The sequence below is a fragment of the Caretta caretta genome, chromosome 6, assembly GCF_965140235.1.
Source record: "Caretta caretta isolate rCarCar2 chromosome 6, rCarCar1.hap1, whole genome shotgun sequence".
NCBI classification, from domain to species: Eukaryota; Metazoa; Chordata; order Testudines; family Cheloniidae; genus Caretta; species Caretta caretta.
Window position 1 is genome coordinate 9,495,136 of NC_134211.1, and position 19,771 is coordinate 9,514,906.

At 42.7% G+C, this 19,771-nt stretch overlaps 1 protein-coding gene across 1 annotated transcript in view; it reads left to right on the plus strand.

Annotated features, from left to right (window-relative positions):
- Positions 1–19,771, plus strand: part of LOC125637939 (E3 ubiquitin-protein ligase rnf213-alpha) — a 144,942-nt gene that overhangs the window by 75,339 nt on the left and 49,832 nt on the right. The window contains exons 26-37 of the mRNA XM_075130130.1: positions 1,791–1,924; positions 2,044–2,139; positions 3,471–3,586; positions 4,805–4,933; positions 5,695–5,759; positions 6,453–6,603; positions 8,876–9,017; positions 9,798–9,971; positions 11,230–11,363; positions 13,199–13,356; positions 13,905–14,108; positions 17,817–18,010. Coding sequence (XP_074986231.1) covers positions 1,791–1,924; positions 2,044–2,139; positions 3,471–3,586; positions 4,805–4,933; positions 5,695–5,759; positions 6,453–6,603; positions 8,876–9,017; positions 9,798–9,971; positions 11,230–11,363; positions 13,199–13,356; positions 13,905–14,108; positions 17,817–18,010 — 1,697 coding nt within the window. The remainder of the gene's footprint in view (positions 1–1,790; positions 1,925–2,043; positions 2,140–3,470; positions 3,587–4,804; positions 4,934–5,694; positions 5,760–6,452; positions 6,604–8,875; positions 9,018–9,797; positions 9,972–11,229; positions 11,364–13,198; positions 13,357–13,904; positions 14,109–17,816; positions 18,011–19,771) is intronic.

Genomic DNA, 19,771 nt, shown 5'->3' on the forward strand with positions numbered 1-19,771 from the left:
TTGGAGAGGGTTCAGAGAAGAGTCATAAGAATGATGAAAGGATTAGAACACAAGCCTTATAGCGAGAGATTCACGGAGCTCAATCTATTTAGCTTAACTAAGAGAAGGTCCAAAGCTGACTTGATGACAGTCTATAAGTGGGAACAAATATTAGCTAATGGGCTCTTCAGTCTGCTCGGTATAACATGATCCCGTGGCTGGAAGTTGAAGCTAGACAAAATTCAGATTGGAAATGAAGCATACATTTTTAACAGTGAGGATTATTAACTATTGGAACAACTTACCAAGGGCTGTGTTTGAACTCTATTAGTGGCAGTCTTAACATTGAGGTCAGATTTTTTAAAACGTTTTGTTCTGATTCAAACAGGAATTGTTCTGGGGAAATCCTATAGCCTGTGTTAGACAGGAGGCCAGACTAAATGATCACCATGGTCACTTCTGGCCTTGGAATCTATGAAGTTCTTGTCTTCAACAAATTCTTGCGGCAGTGAGTTCCACAGACTAATTACATGTTTGAAAAATGATTCCTTTTTATCAGTTTTGAATTCCCCACCTTTTATTTTCATTGACTGTCCCCTTGTTACTGTGTTATGAAACAGGGAGAACAGATGCTCCTTATCTTGCTTCGCTAGATTAGTGAGCATTTTAAAGATTTGGATCCAGCCCCCTTTTATTCATCTCCTTACTTTGGTAACAATCCCACTCCTTCAGTCTTTCTACAGAGCAGTGTTTTTCTAGGTTCTTTGACTTTGTCATTATAGGTAAAAAGTTTGTGGTTTTGAGAAACTAAGAAGTAAGTTCTATATATAAGAACATAGGAGTGGAAGGGACCTTCTGGAACATCTAGTCCCATCCTTGCTCACATAGGCAACTCTGTCAGATAATTCCCTTAATAAATTTATCAAGCTGCATCTTAAAACCAGTTTCTTTTAAATTTATTCATGGCCAATTTATCCCCATTTATTTTTGTGCCAACATTGTCCTTTAGCTTCAGTAGCCCTTCTCACTCCATGGTTTTTACCCCCTGATGTATTTATAGTGAGCAATAGGATCCCCTCTCAGCCTTCATTTTGTTAGGCTAAACCACTCTTTCAGTATCATCTTGTAAGATCAGCTCTCCATTGCACTTAGTATCCTAGTAGCTCTTCTCTGCACTTGCTCAACTTTGAATTCATATGTAGGTGGGTTTCTGCTAAGTGCCTATTTGCCTAACTCTGCATCTTACCCAGCTCTGTCTGCATCTTACCCAGCTATCCCAACCAGGCCTAAGATCCTCCCGCCTTATTCACTTTCTGGGCTTTGGGCCAGTGAGAGAGAGTCATTATTATTGTGGCCATTGCAAGGAAACTCTTATGATCCACTGATGTTTGGTGTTGGTACCTCATGCTATGTCTTCTCAAAACCCATACAGCATGTGTCTGGAGGGGACATGTTTCAGAACAGGGCTTTCTCCTCTCCCAGTCAGTGCTGACTCCAATGCCCCAGTTGTGGCGCTAGAGGGCGCTGTGCTGCAGGGAGTGGGGTGGGGGCTCTGTGGGGGGTGCTCTCCCCTCTCAGTCAGTGCTAGGGAGCGCTGCGCTGCAGGAAATGGGGTGATTCGTGGCTTTGGTTTTTCAACAAAAAGAATCAACATTTTCCATGAGAGGGAAAAACCCATTTTCACATCAGTTCTATTGGGCAACCGTTCAAAAGTCCGGTAAAGGAATGATTTTTATTGCAGTTTTCCTATGTCTTTACAATAGCAAAATCAGGTGCAAAAAACTTGCCTAAATTGACCTTCTTTTTCATAGGTTTCTACACACGCCAGACTTCTAAACCAGAGAGATTTGGAAGTGGTAAGGGATAGGCTGAACCTCCAAAATAAAATCCGCTGTCTTTTTCTCAGTCAGTTTGACACAGAACATGCATTCCGCCAGGAACTTAGGTAACGAGTTTTTTGGTCCTACTTTTTTTCTTGTTGTTTAGTCTTGTATGTGATTTTTTTTTATGTCTTCAGTGTGATTTTTTAAAAAGTATCTAAAGAGACTTTTTCATCTTGTGCAGTAAGTTTTTCAGAGAATCGACAGAAGAGAAACTGCTTTTTGTCCAGTTCAACTTTGACGAGCCGCAGAGCAGCAAAAGGCTTCTTGCCTGTGCAAAGTAAGTAGCTTTTCTTATCATTTTAGGTCCCAATACAGTGGAGGAGTTAAGCATGTGCTTCAATGATTTGCTGAACTGGGGCCTTATAAAATAACCATGGTGGTTCTGTGCTAGTAGATCTTCCTGCTGGTGGAATTTCCAGCGCTCCACTCCATTGCAGTGTCTGAGGGAGGCTGAATGGGAAAAATAAGGCTGTCAAAAGAATCTTGAAGGCCAGCTCGGCACTCAACCTTAAACAAAAGCAGGTTTTCCCATAATCCAGCCATTTTGGGAGCTGGGGCTTGGAGAAAAATCACCAGACTTGGCAACAGTCAGTATCCATTGCAAACAGCAGGGATGGCTGATTGTGCTGGTATCACCTCATATAATGGCAAAAAGTCAAAAGCAGACTCAAGGCTGGTCTAAAACTTAGATCAACCTTGCTACAAGTCTCAGGGGTGTGAAAAACTCATACCCTTGTATGTAGTTAAGGCAACCTAAGCCCCAGCGTAGACTGTACTAGGTTGATGGAAGAATGCTTCTGTCAACCTAGCTACTGCCTCTTGGGGAGGTGGATTATCTATAGCGACAGGAGAACCCCTCCCATTGCTCTAGTGAGTATCCACACTGAATCACTACGGTGGTGCAGCTGTGCCACTGTAGCGGTTTAAGGGTAGACATAGCCTTACTCTCAGACGTTACAGTGGAGAATGGAAACAGGGTGAAATACTGTCTTCACTGAAGTCAAAGGGAGCTTTGGCACTGATTTCAAGATATCAGGATTTCAACCAGAGGGAAGAGACTGCTAGAGAGACAGATAACACATCTTCTGTCTTGATTGTGGCCTAAAGGACCTACGTGGAGAGGAGATTTCTGAATGCAAAAAAGGCAGAATGAGATCCAATGTCTGGGAGCTGAAATAGGGTGACCAGATGTCCAGATTTTATAGGGATACTCCCGATTTTTGTGTCTTTTTCTTATATAGGCTCCTATTCCCCGCCCCCGTCCCGATTTTTCACACTTGCTGTTTGGTCACCCTAAGCTGAAATGAGACAAATTCAGACTAGAACTAAGGTGCAAATTGTTGACAGGGAGTGGAATTAACCATTGGAACAGCTCACCTAGGGATGGGGTGAATCTCCATCACTGGGAGTCTGTAAATCATGGCCGGGCATCTCTTTCTAAAAACTCAACTCTACCTCACGCAGAAGTTGTTGGACCAGATTCAGGAATCACCAAGTGAGATTCTTTCACCTGTGCTATCATGCAGAATGTCAGACTGGATGGTCAGAAGGTCTTTTCTGACCTGAAGATCTATGAAGCTATGAATCTTACTTCTGTTGTGTTTTCAGGTACTGCATAGTGGATGAGAGAAGAAAACCAAAAAAGACCAGTCCATCACATGTCGTCGTCATAACCAAAGTCCCAAGGATACTTGGGGGGTGCAGCTACCTGGCATTCAGTGATGGTAAGAATGTGTCTTGATTTGGAAAAAATTGAAAGCAAGAGGGATTGTTACAATTATTGCAACATTCTGAATAATTTTTAACCATCTTAATTGCTGTTCAGGGTGGAATCTTCAGTAGCATGTAAGGCCTGGAGTTTTAAAGGTATTTAGGTATTGCTGTGCTCACCATTGCAATGTCTAAGTCCCATGTTCTAAAGGGATTTAGGCTCCTAGGTGCTTAAATCACATTTGAAATTGAGACTTAGGCTCCTAAATCAGTTCTGTGTTGCAATGCTGAGCACAGCAACACCTAAATAACTTTAAAGATCTGGGCCTAAGTGACTTAGAAGCATAACTACCATTTCAATAGAACTTGTGCTTTAAGTAACATGGGGGAAAGCTAGTCAAAATTTAACCAAAAAGTGGAATTTCAACAAAAACAATTCTCCCCTCCCCCCCTGCCCAGGAATCTGTTCTTTTTGGTGGGAATTCTTCACCCCAGCCCCCCTTTTAGATCAAAATTTGAAGTTTTGATGAAAAATGTCACAGAAATGTCAAAAATCAAAACAAATTCTGTTAGCTCTAGTTGGGAACTCTTAGGGGAAAAGGCTGGTGGTGCTGGATGTTCAAGAAAGTGAGCTTTCTCCCCAAATGATAAAAATCACACATGGACAGAAGGGTAGACTGTATCTGAGAAAGCAGTGACTCTGCAAGGATCTAGGGGTCACAGTGGACAAAGTAGCTCAGCATGAACTCCCAGTGCAATGCTGTGACAACAAGGGCTAATGCGATCCTTGGATGTATAAACAGGAGGAGTGAGGAGCAGTAGGGAGATGATTTTACCCCTGTATATGGCATTGGTGAGGCAAACACTAGAATACTGCATCCAGTTCTAATATTTATGTTTTAAAAAGGATGGTAAAAATTGGAGAAGGGGCAGAGCAGAGCCACAAAAATGATGTGAAGGCTGGAGAAAATGCCTTACAGTGCGAGACTTAACCACTGGAACAAACTACCAAGGGAAGTGGTGGATTCTCCATCCCTTTATATCTTCAAATCCAGATTACATGCCTGGCTGGAAAGATATGCAGGTTATTGGGCTCAATACAGGGGTAACTTGGTGCAATTTAATGGCCTGTGTTATACAGGAGGTCAGACTGATGATCTAATGGTCCCTTCTGGCCTAAAACTCTGTGACTCAATGACATTTTGTGGTCTATTCCATTTGTGCCTCTGCAGGTGAGTGGCACACTGTTCACTTGGATGACCTGCTGCCTCCCGAGACCTTTGCAGCCAATCTGGGACAGCTCTCCAAAATGACAGTTGCTGAGATTTTCATGATCAGCACCCAGCAGGGAACCGACACAAGTAACCAACTTCTTGCTTTAAACCCATCTCTGATGTGTTGTTTTACCTTCCGCCGTTTCCCTGCCCCTATAAGGGGATGGTAACATCAGTGGAGTGAAGTTTAATCAGATAAGGAGACATCACCGTACGTTTAAAAGCGACTGTGCAAATGGAGCTGTGGGGTTCCACGCGCATTCCCTGTGAGGACTCAGTAGTGATTTAGGCTACACACCCACACAGAGACGTAAGAGGGGGGTAGGGAATCCCGTCATGCTCCTGCCTGGGTCATCCAGTCCACGGGTCCACTTGCGCAGGAGTCAGAGGCAGTCATTGGGTTTACTATGCTGGCAATGGTGCCGTCGCACTGGGCCCACACTTGGCAGGGGCTGTCACTGTGCCTCAGTGGGTCACAACTGAGAATACCAGACTGCTGAGAAACAGGGCAGACTCACCCCAAATCGGTGGTTATTCTTCCATGAGAGCTACCAAACCACTCACAAAAGTAACTTCAGTCTCACCACACTGGCTAACAAGAAGTCAGAAATGCAGTCTCCTTAGGCACTCCAGCCCTTGTTGAACCTCTAGAGTTAATGATGAGTGGTTATTTAAAACCAGTTTAATCAAACAAAGGGTTCTTCTGATCCAAAGGACCAGCCACATACCCAGGTCAATGTAGGACTCCGATTTTACCCAGTAATCACACTGTTGCCAGTCCTTAAGTATCTAATATCTGAAGGTTTTGATGCAACAGATAAGTAACATGCAATTGCTCATCATTCAAGGTTGTCCAGAGGATTCTATTGCCCCTGAAGATGCTCAAAAAGCCAATTACTCCCCAGAGGAAAATGTAAGTGTTTTATCTATCTTGCCTGCCATAAGTTAGAACTATCAAATCCAGTCTCACCTTTTCAGAAATAACAGGTCCAAATTGGGGAGGTCCCTGCTTCTCCGATTTCACTACCCAAGGGAGGAAAGGTTGCAGGGCATCACGCCTGGCGTTTTAGAGAACACCAGCCATCCTCCCTTGTTAAGTAGTGTGGGAAAGGCATTAGGAGTAAGTTTCAGGACTTCTTGGTTCCATTTCTGGCTCTGTCACTGACTTCCTGTGTGACCTGGGGAAAGTCACTGAATGTCTCTGGCCTTCAGCTCCCCACCTGTGGCTGGGAGGGGGAATAGCACTGCCAACAACATGGGGATAAACTCATTGGTGTTTGTAAGGTGATCAGATATTGCAGAGATGGGGCAACATGAGACAGATACAGGAACTGCAGCCCTGAGATGCGGCATGTGCCTCCCCAAACTGCTACAGAGATTGCCAGGGAGCAGCTCAGATGCCATTCTGCAGGTGGCCATGAAAGTGAAGAGGAAGGATTATCTAGTATTCTGGGCACTAGCCTGGGACTCAGAAGACCTTCATTCAATTCTTTGCTTTGCTGCTGACTTGCTGTGTGTCCCTGAGTCAGTCCCTTGGTCTCTCAGTGTCTCAGTTCCCATCTGCCATATGGGGACAATAGCATTGCCCTGCCAAAAATTTTTCCAGCTGCAGCTGATCAACACTGAATTCATGATCAAACAAAGTGTCCAGAAAGCTGTGATCCAGCTGGAAGATAAGAAAGACAACAGCCAGCGAGCTACAGAAAGGATACAGATTCTCTGTGGTGCACTTTTTCAGTCTCAGAGCAAAAATAGATGTGAGTATAAATAAAAGGCCTTGCATTTGTGTGTGACTGGCCATTACAAGAACTTTTAAGAAAACAAATTGGATGGATTAGTGGTACAATAGCTAGGGCACTAGCTTTACAGCTGTGGATTCCTGGGTAAAAATATGCCATTTAGACATCAAATGAAAAATGAGTGTGGCGGTCTTTCATGTTGCTGTGCTGTCAACATTTGTTATGTTCTACACAATTATTCAAGGCAACTGTGCAATCGTCCTTAGTGATTAAATGGGATCCAACTTTAAACAAACTAATGTGTAAATATTTCAAACTAAGTAGATGGAAGGTGCTTTTTTTTAATGGAGAGAAACTATAGCCCAATGGTTCTCAACCTATTTACAGTTGTGGGCCACATCCAATACAACCTATACGGCTCTGAGGATGTCACATGGGCTGCTGTTCTGTGCTGATTGAGCCACAAGCAGTCCGCAGGCCACAGGTTGAGAACCACTGTGTCAGGTGACACTGAAAAGTGTCCATTTTCCTTGGAAAATGTTAACTTTTCATCGAAAAACTGAGCAACCAAACAGCCAAAATCTAAAACCTTTCAATTTGGAAATGCCACCCAAATGTCTCTTGGGAGCTGTAGTTTGATTACATCCATGCCCTCTTTCTCTTCTGCGGGCTGGGCTCCCAGCTGGACTACATTTCCCATGATGCTCTCTGACTATGGGAGTCCTATGATATATCTTGGTGCCTCAGGAAGTGGAGACACCATAGTGCATCGTGCGAGATGTCATCTGGCTGAGTTGCCTGGCCCATAGAGGAGAATGGAGCTATGGGGCACTTTTCACAGGACGCTTCTTCAGCTATCCAGTGTGCCTCATTGCATAGGTTGTTTCCATGGTCCCTAAAACACAGGATGCTTTTTCAGCTATCCAGTGTGCCTCATTGCATAGGTTGTTTCCACGGTCCCTAAAACACAAATATGCCCAGGCTGTTTCCTTTTCATCATGTATACCTTTATTCTTCAGTTCTCCAGCAAACAAAACATGACACAGGGACACTGCAGGAGGAGACTTCTACACAGCTTCTCTCCTCTGCACAACTCACCCTCTGAGCTCTTCCCCCACTTCCTGTTCCTCCCCATTATATTCTCCCCATTCCTGCTAATTGTCATCAATCCAGCAGTTACCACACAGGTTTTTGTAATCAACCAAGGGAAAGTGTTTAATTCCTCCCAGCCAAGCTTGCAGGCTTTTCTGTATTGCCGTGATGTCAGTGATCAGGGTGCTACAGCCAGCTCTCGGTCACAGGCACACAAACGATAACTCCCATGAGGCACCATGGTGGCATTTCAGAATCAACATTTTTTCATTTTAGATTTTTTTTTGGCTGAAAAGTCAAAATCTTCCATGGGGAGAAAAGAAGTTCTAACCAGCTGTACCTTTAAATACTAGTGGACTGCTTCAGTTTCTAGCCCAGGTGGGAGTGGGTTTTGCTACAACATGGACGTAATTGCACTGAATTCAATGGTATAATGACAGATCTACACCAGAGTAACTGAAAAAAAGTGAGGGTTTGTCTACACTTAAAACGCTGCAACTGCGCAGCCGCACTGCTGTAGCACTTTAGTGTAGACACTACCCACGCCGATGGGTACCATCAGTGCAGGTAATCCCTCTCACTGAGAGGCAATAACTAAGTCGACGCAAGAATTTGTCCATCAACCTAATGCTGCCTACACCAGGGGATAGGTCAGTATAGCTACATCTCTTAGGGGTGTGGATTTTTCACCTGCTTGAGAGACATAGCTATGCCAATGTAAATCCCTAGTGTAGACCAGACCTGAGAGCCACATGGAACCCTCAGTTGCTACAGCTCACTTTTTTCCGTGACCCCTTTATCTAAGAGTTTCTTGATTCCAGTTGGAAGGTCAGATTGCTTAGGCCAAAGGAACTGTTTCAAAAAAGACAAACAGGAAATGTTTTTAGGAGAGTGGCCTTGAAAATATTTTTTCCCCTCCCACATGGTAAATTTCAACTTTTTGTCCAGAAACCAAACACCTGAAAACTGGAAAAAGAATTGGCCCAAAACTGCTGTAATCCAAAACGTTTTTGGCTGAAAATTTTCAGGTTTTGGGTTTTCTGTCAAAAAATCAAAAATGTGAGGAAAGCAGAGGCTTTCTGCCCTATTTTTCATTTAGTTGAAAACACAACTAAACAACTATTTTCTTTTTGCGATTAAGAAAATGTTGATCAGCCCTATTGTGAGATAAAGTGATTTATTTTTCTTTTATGGCTAGTTGCTCATCATTTTATGGTCATCTTGAAAAGGAGAATTTGTAACCTTTTACAAGAACGAGAGAAGCTGAGTAAGGAGCCTAGAGAGTGGATTTTCCGCAGAGCTCTGTCTAGTGAGTTCATACTTGAAGGCACTTCATTCAGGTAACGTTGTATGTTCTTCTATAGCTGCATCATGTTGGCCATTTGAATTTCAAATAGTTCCATTTTTTTGGAATACCAAAGAGATGTGATATGTTTGTTTCACGTCACTTAAAGGATTACTGTAAGGGGCTTGGGTTTGTGATGAGGTGGTATAAGAACTTATATAGAAGACTAGCATATGTTTTAAAAATCACAATTAATCAGGGGTATTGGCAACAAAATCTTAGGTCATTCGACAGTTAAAGGGTCTTCTTTGTAACAAGAACAAAATTGATCAGCTGAATGAAATGTGCCGAACCCTGCAGATAAATAACTTGAAAGTTTTGGAAATTCATATTTATGGTATTCAGCCATTGCAGCCAGCTGACTCCCAAACTGCTTGAGAGACATCACCCAGCCAATGCTAAATTTGCTCCCTGTTTTGTCCTGTGTGGACGGGAAGGAGGGAGGGAAGGATAGCTCAGTGGTTTGAGTATTGGCCTGCTAAACCCAGGGTTGGGAGTTCAATCCTTGAGGGGGCCATTTAGGGATCTGGGTCAAAAATTGGGGATTGGTCCTGCTTTGAGCAGGGGGCCTAGACTAGATGACCTCCTGAGGTCCCTTCCAACCCTGATAGTCTATGATTCTATGATGACTATGATTGTTGGATATTTACATAGTTGTATCTTAGGGCCCAGCCCTGCAAAGCAACCCTCATGTTACAGACACACAGAATGAGCTGATTAAGCAGGGGGAGGTGAAAGAATTATTTTATAAGATATGTTTTTCCTTGTTTTTAAGACATGCTGTCTGGAATCATTTGGAAGACATTGTGGCAAATATGTTTGCTCAAATTCTAGCAATAATTGATGCAAACAACAACTTGGATCATATCTCTCAAGAAACTCCTTTCTCTGACCTCTGGCTCCAGATGTTCAAAGATGAATCATTTCTGAAGATTAAGTATACTAGCAAGTAAGAAACCACTAGGAAAGCTCGGACTCTCAGGATTAGATCTGAGTGGGAAACATGGTGGAGAGTGTGTTTATTAAATAAGTACATGCGCAAGGAAGTGGGAAAGCAACAAATGTATAGAAGAATTAAGCCATGGAACTCACTGTATCAGAACTGTATGGAACTCACTGTATTGGAAGCCAGAAATTTAGTAGTTCTATTTAAACACAAGTAATCCCAGACAAATATGTGCACAGAATTACAGGCAAAGTCATTTCTGCCAGTTTTTATATGCATCATTATTTATTAGTGTTAGGAGGAGGAGGAGTATTTATAGATCCATAGATTTAAAAATCAGAAGGGAGTTTTAGAATAATAGAACCACAGGGTTAGAAGGGACCACAAGGGTCATCTAGTCCTAATCACTGATCTCTTTCAGGCCCCTCCCCCTGGGCACAGTTTATTAATTCACAAACTAACACAAAACAAAGTTATTCCCCTGCTGTAAGGGCCCAGAGGCCTTTCACTCTGCATTTGTCTGCTGCAGAGTAAGTCACAGGAGCCAGCCTCTTCGCTGACTGAGTACTCTCAGCCCTTTAGAGAGAACACTTGACCCCTTCCTAGCCAGGTCAGATAGAACAATAGGCTGGCTGGCCCCAGGCCTATGGCCCCTAAAGGGGCAGACCACCCTTTTACAAAGGGGACAATAGATGAAATTGAAAGGCAGCAAATTCAAAACCAATCAAAGGAAATATTTTTTCCCCCACACAACATGTAATTATCCTCTGGAACTTACTGCCACAGGAAGTCATTGAGGCTAAGAACTTAACAAGATTCAAAAAGGGACTGGACATTTCTAAGGATCACAAGAATATTCAGAGTTAACATATTGAATGCTGACAAAAAGTTTGGAAAGGATATTAAACCTTATGTTTCAATGCTTAAACCAATTTCTAATTGTTAGACACCTAATGTGGGAGGCAGATTACCTCCCATCTACTCCTGTGGGTTTTGACACCTTCCTCTGCAGCATCTGGTGCTGTTGGAGAGAGGAGATCGAGTTAGACTGACCTTGGCTCTGATCCCACCTGGCAGTTTCTCTTTTTTATTGAATTCCTTTGTAGGCATGTTTATCTTTTAAATGAAGAACATGTCTAGAGATGACTGAGGGGAATAAGACACATCTCTAAATTGCTTAACTCTCTCTCTCTCTCTCTCTTTTATATATATAAATGTGTATGTGGGTGTGTATATGTTTCTTTGTTTTTAAACACGCAAGGGCCCCTGATGCTAAGATTTCCGTGTTGTCAATGAGTGAAGACCCCAGCCTGTCCATGTTGTGCTGCTTTCCATTCAGCTGGGTTCTGAAAGCTCGCCTGGACAAGATATGGGAGACAGTCCATCGGGTGAAAGGTAACTTCACACTTTCTGCATCTATTAAAATTAACTGCAAAAGAAAATATGGGACCCAATTCTCCTCTCTCTTTTGCCAAGGTTAATCCAGATCAGGTTTCTAGAAGAGCTACGTGGGATGGAGATTTCCCATAAAAGAGAGCTCTGTAGTCTAGCATAGAGAAGCAGAACAAGATCCACTGCATGGGATCTGAAGTGAGACAAATTCACACAGGAAATTAGTACATTTTTAACAGGGAGGGAAATTAACCATTGGCCCAGCTCCCCTAGGTATGGGGTGGAATGTCCATCACTTGGAGTCTTGGTTGTGCTTAAGTAAAGTTGGTTGAAAAATTTTAATCAAAACAGTTTGGTGTCAGAAAATGCCATCTTGAGAACTGAAATTTTTCATGAAATTGTGTTAATTTAGATGAAATGTTGTTAGAAAACAAATTGGGGAAAACTAGAAAATGGTAGCCTGTTTCCTCTTGTTTTTTCCTACCCCCCCCCCCAGATGTTCTGGTTTAACTTGGATTTAAACTTGGAGAGTGGTCAGTTTGGATGAGCTATTACCAGCAGGAGAGTGAGTTTGTGTGTGTATGGGGTGGGGGGGATGTGAGAAAACCTGGATTTGTGCAGGAAATAGCCCAACTTGATTATCATGCACATTGTGTAAAGAGTTGTCACTTTGGATGGGCTATCACCAGCAGGAGAGTGAATTTGTGTGGGGGGGTGGAGGGTGAGAAAACCTGGATTTGTGCTGGAAATGGCCCACCTGATGATCACTTTAGATAAGCTATTACCAGCAGGACAGTGGGGTGGGAGGAGGTATTGTTTCATATTCTCTGTGTGTATATAAAGTCTGCTGCAGTTTCCACGGTATGCATCCGATGAAGTGAGCTGTAGCTCACGAAAGCTCATGCTCAAATAAATTGGTTAGTCTCTAAGGTGCCACAAGTACTCCTTTTCTTTTTGCGAATACAGACTAACACGGCTGTTACTCTGAAACCTAGAAAATGTCAAAGCATCTTGTTTCAACGTTTTCAGAATAAAAGTTTCATTCATTTTTTTTTTGGTTCTAAATGACATTGTTTTGATGTTTTTGTTTTTTATACATAAAAAATTAAATTAAAAATGGTCAAATCAAAATAAACCATTGCAAATTTATCAAAATTAATCATCTTGATTGTCCCAAACCAAAAAAATCATAACTTAATTTTGTCACAATTTTCAGATTTTGGCTTTTTGTTATGATTTGTGACAAAAAATGCAAAATGTCAAAATTTTCCATGGGACAGAAATTGATTTTCCAATCAGCTCTAATTGTAATGCAGTCAAATGCAAGTATTAAAGAATATAGGTCACTCTTACCAGATGGTGGACTGTATCCTGTAAATCAGTGACTTGGGAAAGGAATCTGCAGATAGATCTGGGGATGTAGGTACTCTCAGACATGCAAATCAGTAGGGCCTATGCTTAAACTTTTGCTCCTTAAAGGAGTCTTGCTGGTGGGGGAAAGAGTTCCTCATTGAAGATTGCCCTATTAGACTGTCCGAACTTCCTTGTCCTTTGCGAACTCCAGTCCTTCATTGCTTGAAGGAATCACAATTGCTCCACTCCCCACCCAGCTAGAATGACCTAGAGCCTCCCCACCCAACTAAAATGACCTAGAACACCGCATCATAATTCAAACAAGTAACCATTTATAATGGAGAAAAACAGGATTCCCATTGCCCTGCCATGCTTATACTCTTGTCCCACATTCACTTGCATATTAATAATTACTAAACAATATTTATAGTGATTTACTATAATTCAATAAGCCCCTCTCCTTTGCTCATTCTGTGTCATCCTAGATTATCCAAAGGACCCTACTATGGACTCTGCTGAGATGTTTCAAAGCTCTATCATGAACATGCCGGTGCCAGATGGCAATAGTCCAGAAATGGTTCAGCATTATGCCAGTGATTTTGTGAGGATGGCTTTTCCAGGGCAAGATGTTCAGGTTTATGAGGTAAACGGGTTTCTGCAGAAAAGCACTTTTAAACATCACCAGGCTGAATGGTTGGGATGGGGTTACCAATGGTATCGCGGACAATTTAAACTTAATGCAGAAAAAAATAAAAAACTTAGGGCCAGATCCACAGCTGGTGTTAATCAGCCCTTACTCCATTGAGGTCATTGGGGGCAGATTGCCAGCTCATGCAGAATATTTTCAATTTTTTGTAGATTTTTATTTTATTGAAAAGGTCTTGCCTCAGGTTTTTGGAAAAAAGGTTTTGGATTTTTAACAGTCAAAATTTTCTGCCAAAAATAAAACCACTTCCTGTCCGCTTCTGCTGTTTTTTGATAAATGCACTTTACTGAAACACTGTATTTGCTCTTAAATTACTGCTAAGTGCTCTCAACTTTAACTGCATTTTAACAACATTTTTGACTGGGGTAAGAGTTTCATACATCTTTCATTAAACACAGCAGCAACAGAGAACTTAATTCTATGGGTCAATCTCTATTCTTGTGGTTGACGATGAGTAGAAATAATACTTTTTATTTTATCACCAGATTTTGTCTAATGTTCTCGTAACGGGTGCGAAGCGGCTCTGCACCTCTTTGGCACATGACAACGTGGGGTTTTCCCTGATTTGGTTGCACATTGAATATTTCTACCTACAAGAGAATTATCAGCTATTCATCAATTTAGTAAAGAATGAGGAGACTCTAACCAGTGAGCTGCTGAAAGTTTATGAAGAAGACACAACTAAAATGGTGAGCGAGGTTATCTGAATAGTTTTTCATTGTAGATCTTTTCAACATATAATTGTAAATGGAGAATCATCATCAAGTGGGTGTTTTTACTGGATCCGACAAGGACTGGTCCTTCACCGTACGCTATTCAACATTTTTATTGATTATCTGGAAGAAAACATCAAATCATCACTGATAAAATTTGCAGTTGACACAAAGATTGGGGGAGTGGTAAATAATGGAGAACAGTCACTGATATAGAGCGATCTGGATTTCTTGGTAAGGTAGGTGCAAGAAAAAAATATGGATTTTAATACAGCTAAATGCATATGTATAGGAAAAAAGAATGTAGGCATATTTACAGGATGGGGGACTCTATCCTGTGAATCAGTGATTCTGAAAAAGATTTGGGGGTCATGGTGATTAATCAGCTTATCATGAACTGCCAGTGTGATGCTGTTAGCAAAAGAGCGAATGCAATGCCAGGATACATAAACAGGGGAATCTTGAGTAGGAGTGGGGAGGTTGCATTACCTTTATATTTGGCACTGGTGTGACTGCTGCTGGAGTACTGGGTCCAGTTCTGGTGTCCACAGGTGATAGAGTGATACAATCAAGGAGCTCAATTAAGAGAAAGCTCAGGGGTGAGTTGAGTAAAGACTATAAGTACCAACATGGGGAACAAATATTTGATGATTGGATCTTTAGTCTAGAAAATAAAAGTATAACAAGACCCAGTGGCTCAAAGTTGAAGCTAGACAAGTTCAGATTGGAAATAAGGTATAATTTTTTAACAGTGAGAGGAATTATCCATTGGAATAATTTACTAAGGGTCATGGTGGACTCTCCATCACTGGCAATTTTTCAATCCAGATTGGATGTTTTTCTAAGAGATCTGCTCTAGTTCAAAGAGGAAATAATTCAGGAAGGTCCTATGGCCTGTGTTAGGCAGGAAGTCAAACTAGGTGATCACAGTGGTAATCTCTAATTCTAGGAATCCTCCATGTATTTCTCCGCTTCCAATCATAGAATCTGTAGAACCATAGGTTAGAAGGGACCACAAGGGTCATATAGTCTAGCCCAGTGGTTCTCAAAACTGGTCCGCCGCTTGTTCAGGGAAAGCCCCTGGCGGGCTGGGCCGAGCCAGTTTGTTTACCTGCCATGTCCACAGGTTCGGCCGATAGCGGCTCCCACTGGCCGCGGTTCGCCACTCCAGGCTAATGGGGGCTGCGGGAAGCGATGCAGGCCGAGGGATGTGCTGGCTGCCCTTCCCGCAGCCCCCATTGGCCTGGAGCGGCGAACCGCGGCCAGTGGGAGCCGTGATCGGCCGAACCTGCGGACGCAGCAGGTAAACAAACCAGCCCGGCCCACCAGGGGCTTACCCTAAACAAGCGGCGGACCAGCTTTGAGAACCACTGGTCTAGCCCACTGCCAAAATGCAGGATTTGTTGTGCCTAAACCATCCAAGGCAGATGGATCCAGTCTCCTTTTGAAAACCTACAGTGAAGGAGCTTCCAGGACGTCTCTGGGCCGTTTGTTCCATTGTCCTACTGTTCTTACAATTAGGAAGTTTTTCCTGAGATTTGATCTAAATCTGATATGCTATAGGTTGAACCCATTGCCTCTTGTCCTGCCCTCTGTGGCAAGAGAGAACAACTTTTCTCCGTCTTTTTTTATGGCAGCCTGTAACCGTGCCTCCATGGGTCACAACTGAGAATACCAAATTCAGGCCAAACCCCTGAGAAATAGGGCAGATACACCCCAAAACTGGTGGTTAATCTTCAATAGGATATACCAAACCAGCAACAAAAGTAAACTTCTGTTGCACCACACTGGCGAACAACAAGTCAGGAACGCAGTTTTCTTAGGTATTTTAATCATAGAACCATAGAATATCAGGGTTGTATGGTGGTAATACAAGTCCTTGTATTACCACCAAAAACACTGGATTTAAAGACGAGTGTTTCTTTAAAACCAGTCTCATCAAACAAAATGTTCTTCTGATCCCAAAGGACCAGCCACACACCCTGGTCCATATATAACTTAGATCTTACCCAAAAATCACACTGATGCCAATCTTTTGTTAGCTAAAATCAAAAGGTTTTTTTTATAAAAAGAAAGAAAGAAAGGTGAGAGTTAAAATTGGTTAAAGGAATCAAATACATACAATAAATGCAAAATTCTTGGTTCAGGATTGTAGCAGTGATGGAATAAACTGCTGGTCTAAGTCAAGTCTCTGGTTGCTTCCAAATCCTTGAAAGGTCCTCATTCCCTTGGTTTGAATGCTCCCATTAGTATAAGTCCATAGTCCAGAGGGTGGAGCAGGAAAGAGGCAAAATGGAGGGCCTTTTATAGCTTCTGCTATGTGGAGGGAAACCCCTTGTTTCAAACAAAGCCCTCAGCACAGCTAGTGGAAAATCACAGGTGACAAGATAGTATTTGAAGTCACATGGGCAAGTCACATGTCCATGCATGATTCTGCTTGGATGCAGTAGAAGCCATTACCTATATCTCAAACAGCACATTCACAGGAAAGTCCATTCAAGGTAGATGGGCATCTTCCATTGTGAGTTAAATGTTCTTTTGATGGGCCACTCAATTTGAATAGCCCTTCCAAGATGTGTAGGCAAATACCTTGTGGGCCTTACCCCAGAAGCAAACATTTGAAATCCAGGTATAGAGCCAATAGTCATAACTTATCTACATCCTTTCTATGCATTGGTGACCAAAATTGGACACACTACTCCATCCGAGGCCTAATTAGCGTTGAGTAGAGCGGTACTATCACCTCCCATGACTTGCATGCTATGCCTTTGTTACTGCAACCCCAAACTGCGTTTGCTTTTTTTGCAATAGTTTCACCCTGCTGACTCGTGTTGAGGTTGTGATCCACCAAAAATCCCAGATCCTTCTCAGCAGTGCTGCTGCCGAGTCACATGTGCTTTTTATCATATAACGTTCATTGCACTGGGAGATGGTCACTACAATTTTAAGCTGGTTTTGTTTGATGCAAGTGCTGTCAACACTGGACCAGAAGCTGTATTATCCAAACCAGTTTTAACCACTCTTTAAAAATGGCTTATCCCTGCCCTGGCCTTGTCCACAATAACAAGCCAAACCAGCTTAAATCCAAGGCAGCTTGAACCAGTTTAATAACATGGTTAAGGGCTGGCTCCCACTCCCCTTGATGTCAGTGGGAAGGTGGATTGATTTCATGGGGAATTAGATCAGGCTTCAAACTTGGTTAAGTAACAAGATCCTCAACTCAGGGCACTTAGGTCCTGAAGAGGAGGGGGAATGATATTCTGTGGCACTCCATTATGGTGTGCACTGCTTGTAAACAAGTGTGGGATTTCTCTCCCTCTGTTCCACTAAGGTACTGCTTGTTCCTTTGCCTCGGCAGCTGGATGTGTAACACACTGGTGCAGCAGTCGTGATTTTATCTCGGCTGCTACTCCTTTCTTGCCATTAATGGGGTTATCCCTTTAGCTCAGATGGTAAGGGTCTTTGCTGCTCCCTGCTGATGATCATGTCTTGCCTGTGTGTGCGTGTATATATATGTGTGGGCAGCCACAGGTCGTTCCTTCGTAACCAGCTCCAGTTCTGTTGCTTCAGTTCTTCAGCAAGCGATACTCCTGCCCTGTCATTTTATCTGCTCTATGCTTCCTACCCTGAAACACAATGGCTAGCTCTGAAACTCACAGGATTTGTTTTTAAATGTCATTTTAGTTTGTAGCTCTTGATGCCGTGAGCATCATCCTGAAGCAGCTGCAGCCCACAGAGAAGGAGCTTCTGCCATTCAACGCCTGCCTGAGCTGGCTGAAAAGGATCAAGTCCATTAAGCACATTCTGGAGCTGATCACATTGGACGACTACCAGATGAGACTTTACTGTAACAAAAGGAAATTATTGAAGAGCGTATTGTGAGTGTTACCCCCCTCCCACCAAAATCATGTCTATGTATTTTAAAGAATATAAACTTTGTTAAAACACATAATAGTCAAAAATTTTCTGTTAAACCTTTATTTTCCCAGACAAAAAGATGGGTTTGCCATTAAACAATTTTTTTGCAAAAAGTGTCAGATTTTCTCCAAATATTCTGAATTTATACAGAAAAACTTGCAAACTAAAAATTTAAAAAATTTTGATTTTTTGCAATTTTTTTTACCAAAAACTTCAGTTACTGAAAAAATTGGGGGGTTTGTTTTTTCAGTGAAAAGTCATAATTTTCCACGGGGGAAAAACCTCCATGTTCCAATCAACTCTGTCAGATGGTGGCTCAGTGTTTGCTGTGGCCTCACTAGTGGCCGGCCTGCACAGAAGATAAAAGCCAGCTGTGTTACTCTGTTAGTTCAAATGTAACCATCCTAGATCCCTTCACTCGTCCCTGATGTCCCCCTTCCTCGTCCTCTGTGATGCTGTTTACACCTGCGCAGACTGGATGTAAACGTCTGCTACATCAGACTCCCCCCTCACACCAGTGGGAATGTTTTACACGTATGTAAATAATGAGGCAGGGCACCAGTCTATGGAGGATCAGAGCCATTACTGGAACAGGCTCATCTTGTGATTCAAGGTTCAATATTTTATGTCACCTGCACACAGCTGGCTACTTGTGTTGCTGGTGCAAATCCTGCCTTTGGAAATGAGTATTTTAATATTGTAGAATTGGGTGTGTGCGCTGGAGAGTGCTTTCACCAGCTGGGACAAGAATCTGGACCAGGAACTGAGAAAGGGATGCTCAGGGGAATAGAGAACCTGTCTGAGGACAGGAGACTAAAGGCTTGTCTTCACTGCCATGCTAAATCGGTTCCGTTGCCATCGATGCAACGGCATCGATTTAGCAGGTCTGCTGAAGATATGCTAAATTGATGGGAGAGCACTCTCCTGTCAACGTCTGTAATCCCCCTCAATGAGAGGCAGAAGCTATGTCACCAGGAGAACATCTCCCAGCAACATAGCATAGTGTGGACACCGCTGTAAGTTGACCTAAGGTACGTCGACTTACATTACTTACGTAACTTAACTAGTGTAACTTAGATCAACTTACAGCGTCAATGTAGACCAGGTCCAAAAGAGCTTGGCCTCTTGAGCCTAACTAAACGAAGGCTGGGAGTGGATCGGGATTGCTCACTATAAATACACTGGGAGTGGGAGGGGTGACATTAAACACCAGGGAGGGAGAAGAGCTATTGAAGCTAAAGGACAGTGTGGGCACAAGAACAAATGGGGACAGACTGGCCATGGCTGAAATTAGGCTGGAAATGAGAAGAAGGTTTCCAGTCATCAGAGAAAGGGAGGTTCTGAAAGAGCCCCCAATAGAGGCAGTGGTGGGGAGCAAACACCCTAACTGGTTTGAAGATGAAGCTTGATAAATTTATGAAAAGGATTATCTGACAGGGTTGCCAGTGATAGCAGGGACTGGACTCCACAGCCCAAGTTGTCCCTTCCAGTCCTACATTCCTATTAAAACCCCAGATATTACTCGTGTCATGGCCCTTTCTCCAGAGCTTGTTCTAGCCACAAAGATAGAGCAAATCCACTCAGAAACCCTGGGCCATAATCCCACCGAGGCTTTCCAAGCTTTACGCAGACAGCAGAGGAAAGGACAAAGGTTTTTTCCCCCTTTGATTCCCCCTTGTATCAGCTTCCCCTTCATTTTGTAAGCTTCCCTGAAGAGCTAG